The sequence below is a fragment of the Austrofundulus limnaeus genome, unplaced genomic scaffold (genome assembly GCF_001266775.1).
Source record: "Austrofundulus limnaeus strain Quisiro unplaced genomic scaffold, Austrofundulus_limnaeus-1.0 Scaffold130, whole genome shotgun sequence".
In the NCBI taxonomy this organism is placed as follows: Eukaryota; Metazoa; Chordata; class Actinopteri; order Cyprinodontiformes; family Rivulidae; genus Austrofundulus; species Austrofundulus limnaeus.
Genome location: NW_013952532.1, coordinates 1,236,245 through 1,243,584, shown reverse-complemented (window position 1 = coordinate 1,243,584; position 7,340 = coordinate 1,236,245). Strand labels below are relative to the sequence as shown.

The following is a 7,340-nucleotide window of genomic DNA, read 5'->3' as shown; positions in this document are numbered from 1 at the left end:
GTGTGTGTGTGTGTGTGTGTGTGTGTGTGTGAGTGAAATGATGTGAAAACTTCTTTAAACTGGTACATGTTATGTTCCTGCTGTACGGGAGAGAAGACAAATGCTGAGGAGGAAATAGGGGTCAAGCTGGCGGTTTGTGCCGATGATTCAGAGCTGCTTATCAAACTGGACCAAGCTGCTTATGATGAATTACAAAATGCTTCAACATACCTGTTATTTGCTGTATTTTTTTTTCACCAGCCATATTCTCATTCAAAACTCATTATTTCAGGATGGAGAGTATAGCAACTCACTTGGATTGTGCAGAACCTAGTCCTGAGTTTTTGGCATGGCTGACACATCCTGGTGGATGTTGGCTTTCTGGGTTACCACAGCCTCTTCAGTTTCATCTTCCAAAGTTCTTCCTTTTCCTCAGCACCAATCTGCTTGTCCGATTACTTAACACTGGTAAGAAACTCAGTTACAGTTACTTTTCTTGGCTCTTTTGCACCAGTCTTTGATCTTGTTTTTGGGTTCAGTAAAATAATAGTGCAAGCATTTGTTTTGAATAACATGTAAAATTCAAGCCGATACATCATATAAACAACTAGACCTTGACACCGAATAACTGCAGCTAATGTGTGAGCTGGCTGCTCTTATTGAGTTGACCTTTCCCTGCATATTTAAAAGTAATGCTTCAAAGTTTCATTTGCTCTTGCTCCCTAGGGATCCATCCRTCCATCCTGGCTCAAGTACTTGTGGTTGACCTCTCCCTGAGCTCCGAAGAGATCCAGGAACTGATGCTGACACAGCTGCTGCAGTCAGATTGTTGAAAGCTGCTGATTCAACACAAGCAGTACCAGAATTACAATCAGCTCCTGCAGAAGAAACTGGTGTTAAAAGAGGTGACAAAGGCCAGCTGTTAGCAACCTTAGAGCTCACCGCCCTTTTTTTGTTTTCCCAAAAATTGTAAGGCTGTATTCATGTCTTTATATAGTACTGATTAGTTTTGCATTGTCATAAAAATTGTCCTGTTGATTTTTTACCTCCTGATTTCAGTATTGAAATTTACCATTTAGTGTATTTGATGTGGGAACTTCACCTTGAATTTTATAAGTAATCTAATTTTTAAATGTGTTTTTACTGTTACTCCAATGACTGCCCTGAGGTGCAAGCAGGCTAAATTACTAATTATAAAGTCTTGTATTCATAGCTGCTTTCCGTTTATTTACTGTAAACATTCTTGTCGTAGGATGCTTTGATGGACTACATCCAGCAGTCTGACACTTTGCTGCAGAAAGACAATTTTCTTCTCTGTGTGGCTGTTTTTCAAGAAGAAATGAAGGAGCTGCAGGCAGACATAAAGCTTCTGAGTGAAGAGCTGGAGCATCACGAGTCTCTGCTCCACGACAGTTAACAAAGCCGGCTGCTGCCCTCTACCAGACACTGCAGGCAGTAGCTCGTCTATCTCTATCACTTTTCCCTACATGACTTCATCAAAGTAATCCAGGAAGCTTTCAGTGTAAACTGCAGACCATTTATGTCATTTACAACTGGAGAAGCAGCAGAAAACATGTTAGCAGAGCTTATTAACATGATGGTGATCCAGCTGCTGGAACAATACGGGCCCCGTCTTTTTAAGAAGCACTTTGCTGTTCTAAAACGTTTGCTGTCTTTGGGTGTGCTTGAGCACAATTGGCTTTGCTCTGAAGCAAAGTTGGTATCCCTCAGGGGTCTCGAAGGCATAGAACATTCTGTATCTGAAGTAAAAACACCCACCTCTTCTAAGGCTATTTCAAATGCATCCACTCACCTACCCAGCTGGATACCTCCTTATGTTTACTCTGAGCTTCTCATCTTGGAAAAGATTCCATCTTTCAAAGGCCTGCATGCATCAATCTGCACCTCTCCTACTCAGTGGCAGGAATAACTGGATTTTACGTCTTCTGCTGTGACAAGAACCGTTCCCTGTCTTACTCTCACCTCTCACTGCTACAGAGTGCTCTCCTCTGGAAAACCATCCTTCCACACTCCTTAGAGAAAGTAGCAGATGCTATAGCTGCTTGCCTACTTTGCCTGTCTGAAAACTCAGCAGGGTTTTCTCACGCAGGGAACCCAAAGGCTCTTTCAAGATATTTAACCAAACACAAAAGACCCATCACTTTTGTGCTGCCTAATCCGGAAAGAGACATGTCAATAAGCTGTCAGCCTCTTCATTTGAGTTGTACCACTCTGTACAAGAAAAAAAAACAAGGTGACTTCACAGTATTTACGGCTACATTTTAGTCATTGCATTTAATTTAGTGCTTCACGTTTCTTTCTTTTTTACATATTTTAGGTTCAGGTAAAAGTCATTCCTTTTGGGGAACAGTGTGATTCAGTGACGATTCTTTCAATGCTGGACAAAACCATTAGTCATGATCACTGGTTGGTTTTTAACCACTGTCATCTGTTGGACGACTGGAACAGTAACGTGGTGGCTCACATCAGTCAACTAGTCTGCTCCTTTAAAGGTTCAGTACAAACACAGAGTCTGAAATATTTTATTGTTTCATATTTTATTTACTTTCTTTGATGCCAATATCAATTTTACACAAAAGAGCAGTGTGTGACTCACCCACGCTTCTGAATATGGTTTGTAACTCAAGAAAATGCTTCAAACCCTTTACCAGGTAGCTCTTCATTATACTTGTTTTATTATTGCCATTATCTATCTTCCTTTTTGGGTTACTCACACTGTAGTTGCAATCCAAAGTTCTTGTTCCAGTACCATCATGTCCTCGTAGAAAGCTATATATGGATATTGTTCAGTGTAGAGAAACTGACCCCTCAATTTACTTATTTTCAATCTTCTAATCTTTAGAAATGTGGAAACTGTTTGATTTCATTTTTGATTTTGATTTATTTATTTAACAGGAAAAGATTACAAAAAATCAAGCCTGACTCAGCATAATTGCTGTTTTACAGCAGGTTCCTGTTCTGCAGCACATAAAACACTCTCATAATAAAATTAAAGGTCAAYCATGTCTGCATTAATTTTATTAATGCAGACATGGTTGACCTTGACATGCGAAAACCATGTTGGCTGTTGTTTAACATAGTTTCTGGTAATCTCCTTTGTGATACCTCTAAGGATTGTTACGCTCTTTTTTTGTAGTACTTGTGATGAGTATCATATACAGTATGTTTTTACAGCTTCAGTTCAAATGTACACCCTATCGCTGGTCTGTGACTCACCCTGTGATCTGAAAGAGGAGCTGAGCTGTTCGTTGCAACAGGTGGTGCCAGTCAGTCAAACTCAGTCATCGTCTCTGCCATCTTCCACTCTGTCTTGTTGCAGAGACAGATCTATAAATATGTAGGCTTTAGAAGACTCTATCATTGGTAAGCAAAGGAGAATACCACTGTAATGCTTGATGACTCCAGGTAATTTCTCATGTCAGTCATTTTCTTCTTTTAAAGGAGTCAGGAGGACCTCCTTGCATCAGTAGATGCACACGTTTGCATTGCCAGCCTCTGCCATGATAAAACAAAAGCCCTGAAGTATATAGCAGGTGAAGCAACACGAAACAATGAAACTGCCTTCCTTGTTTAGGCTTAATTTGCACACTTTAACCTTGTTTTGTTTTATGCTTTGGTCTTAGTGAATCTTGTTCATGGGGGCCATGTAATGGACTCTACAGATTCAGAGGTGGTGGAGAGTCTTGCCCAGGCTTGCTTTTTAACAGAATCATCTCTTTCAGGCAGTGGACCACACATCTTGTCAGATATTATCAACAACTGTGGTCATTTTGGTAATCAGTCAATTTTCAATGGACCTATAAAAGATGTACATTTTACCCAAAACCTATATAAAGACAAGTTTAAGAGCACAGCAAGAAACCAAGCTTAACTTCCTACTAATATACAGTAAGTAACTGTGTCTAAGACTTTGCCTGTTTTGTTCTACTGTTTATACGTCAAGTATTGATGCAGTTTGTATTTTCTTAGGTTTAACAGGTCTATTGCAGGAACTGGAGAAACTTTTTCAGGATTCGGCACTCAGCGRTACTGCAGTGCTGGGTTTCAGTGTCGATGTGGCCCCTGAGAGAGACAAGATCAACAGCCTGCACTTGAACCTACTGCAGGCCTCCCAGACTCCTTCAGGAGTGAGGTGTCTCAGCACARAACAGAATCAACTTGTCAAACTGCCAGCTTGTGGTCACACAAGAGAGAGACTGCAGACTCTGAAGAATTACCTCCCAAACAAGAAAGACAGCCTAATTAGAAATGTGGGAACTGTTTCTTGCAGTCCCCTCTATGACTTTGGGATGAGCTCACTGATTTGGTGTCCTCACACCTCTCACAACTTCAACAGCCTGTTCAGAACATGTTGTCCCTTTCCTCCCTGATGAGCTTCCCTGACATGTCTCAGCTGGAGAGGAGGGCAGAGTTGATCAATGCTTATCTTTGGCACCACAATACATCAGAACCGTATGACTCCTATCAACTATCTGCTTTTAGAAATCCTCTAATTGGCATTGAATTAGAGACCTCTTTGCACTACTTAGGCCACTGCTTGGCTCTGAGTGGTCAAAGGAAAAGAATTCTTGGGCACCCCTTTATGGATCCTGAGAAGCTCAGAACACTGAGGGTTTCTAATCTTGTGTCCTTCATCCGAAGGACGAGAAGGTTTGAATGAAGACCAGTGTCTTTTTGGGGCGAGCAACGGGCCCACTTAGGAGGCCTCCGCTCATATGGATTTTATGTCCATCTCCACTCACCATAACCATAGCACATAAAGGAAATTTGTGCTTGGTATTATTTCTTTGTTGTAACAATGCTTCTTGGCAATCAATCTTAAAGTCTGTTAATTTACTTTTGAATGGTGCCACATTTGTAAGGAACATGCATTTGCGGGATGAGCAGTAGAGATATGTGGGTTGTGCACATGGAAAAAAATTGTCAGATTTTCTCTGCCAAACAATGTATTTTGCTGTTGACCCTTGTTTTGAGTTTCTGGGACCCCAAGGTGTTGCTATAAGATTTATTGCCAAGAAACATTGTTACAACAAAAAAAATCTACCTAACACAAATTTCATGACTTTTTTATGCAAAATGTATGCATACTGTCTTCTACATTTAAATAGTTTGATTCTTTTATCTGTTTGGATAATTTATGGAGAAACTATTTTTTTTCTTTTCAGGTTTTGACTAAAAACACATGCTGAGCCTTGCTTCCTCCAGATGCCACGTGTTTGAGTGGCCTGGAGCTGAGAGGAACATCACGGGATGCGGAGCTCGGAGCCCTTCAGGAMGCTCTTTCCCCTCAGCCATTCTCAGTGCCTCTTCTTTGTGTCGAGGCTCGAGTTAGGAGCACAGACAACAAGACAGATTCTTTGTTGTGTAAAAGTTCATATTTTCTGGATTCAGGCAATCTTCAAGCTGCACGTGTCTCTCCACAGACTGCCACACAGCTGTCCATCTACCACGTCTGCTCTATCTAGACAAAGAGCAGGAGAGTGGAAACACTGTTATAAAAGTCCCTCTTTATACCAAACTACACCCTGCTTTATGTAGTTTCAGGAGGGTGAGATTAGTCAGTATAATCTGTTCTGAACTGTCACCTGCTGTGCTGCATTCAACCTTAAGAGTGAAATCTGCTGATGTAGCTACACAGCAGAATTCAGTGTTTGATTTATGTCATAAACCAATAAAAACATTTGTTTCACAAAATTTCTGTTTGATCTTTTTGTAACATTTTGAAATGAGTCGTTCAGTAAAATTCTTACTGCTTTTCTTGTTCACTGTCATTGAACAGATTTAAAATAATTTTAATCATGCATGTTTAACATACAAAGACTGTACACATTTAAAGTCTCAATATTTGTGTTTAACGTGAAGTGTTTTTGTCCCCCTTGTAGGTAACATGGACAGGCATCACTATGAAACATTCGATAAATTTGGCAACAATACTTTTCTGCTCCATTTGGACAATGGGAGGGCGTGAGTACTGGGGCATTTTGTTTGTAAAGTTCTATGCTCAGCACATGTTGACAGTAACATGCTTGTGAAAGCTGTCTTTGACATTTGTTAGGACTGTTCTGACTCACATCGGGTTGGTTGTCTGCAGATTTGGGCGTCACACAAAAGATGAACCTTCTATTTTAGCCCCACTAGAACAGTGCTGCAGGTACAAATAACACAATCAAAACTTGATTTGTTTTAAAGTACATCATCTTTTTGCTATATTTTCTCCCTGTAAACTGATGTGATGTGCTTTTGGTTGGAGGATCAAAGAATACAAGAAATAACTAATACTGCAAAGCTTTTAGACCTCTACRTTTGATTTTCTCCCTTCCCTCTTCTTTCAGAATCCGTCGCTCCACTTGGCTGCGTCTTCGCCTCCTCTCTTTGCCTCAGTATCATATCAGTGATGTCATGAGAGCCTCGCTGTCTCAGGATCCCCTTCACAAGGTGGCTCCTCTGCTCTCTGAGCCACACCTCGCTGCTCTCAGCCGACGGTTGACAATCGTGCTGGAGACTGTAAGTCTTTGCCAAGAACGGCAGAAAAAAGATGGCGGTGCTGAGGACGTCATCTATGATGACCTTGCACATTTGAARCAGAGCACAGACCAGTGAGCAGTACCACACCTCTATTTTCTATTTGTATTTATACTGAGCTCCATCAATTAATGGCAAACCTTAAAACACATTTGTTTCTGCATATCAGCTGTGCATTTTTACTGAAATAATTAAAAGTTGACATTTTGAGAYATGATCAGATATTGTTTTCCTTTTAATATAAAGAACCAGTCAGCGCTGACTTCCTGCTGCTGTTTCTTTTTGACAAAACTGACAAGATTTCTGTGAAATCTGACAAAATCCTGGATGTTCATCCTTAAAATGCAGATTAAAAATTTGATTAGGTTTTCCTTTTTAAAATGTCATCCACCTAAAAGGATTGTCAGGTCCTAATTTGATGGCACACAGTTTATTACAAATTTMTGTTTTTGTGTCTAAGAGCTGGTTTTATTTATTTGTTGTAGAGGTTATCTGGTGATAATCTTCATTTTCAGTGGATATCTCCATTTTGATGGATGCATCATGTTTCCTCAGTGTTATCTATCTCAAATTGATTTGTGTCTGACTGTCATATACACTCACCGGCCACTTTATTAGGTACACCTGTCCAACTGCTCGTTAACACTTAATTTCTAATCAGCCAATCACATGGTGGCAACTCAGTGCATTTAGGCATGTAGACATGGTCAAGACAATCTCCTGCAGTTCAAACCGAGCATCAGTATGGGGAAGAAAGGTGATTTGAGTGCCTTTGAACGTGGATCTACTGGGATTTTCACACACAACCATCTCTAGGG

At 40.4% G+C, this 7,340-nt stretch overlaps 1 protein-coding gene across 1 annotated transcript in view; it reads left to right on the top strand.

The window, feature by feature from the left end:
• Positions 1-6,636, top strand: part of LOC106522471 (extracellular serine/threonine protein kinase FAM20C) — a 36,521-nt gene extending 29,885 nt beyond the window's left edge. Inside the window, exons 8-10 of the mRNA XM_014015491.1 lie at positions 5,883-5,964; positions 6,092-6,151; positions 6,333-6,636. Of these exons, the coding sequence (XP_013870945.1) occupies positions 5,883-5,964; positions 6,092-6,151; positions 6,333-6,600 (410 nt within the window). The 3' untranslated portion in view covers positions 6,601-6,636. The remainder of the gene's footprint in view (positions 1-5,882; positions 5,965-6,091; positions 6,152-6,332) is intronic.
• The last annotated feature ends 704 nt before the right edge of the window (positions 6,637-7,340 follow it).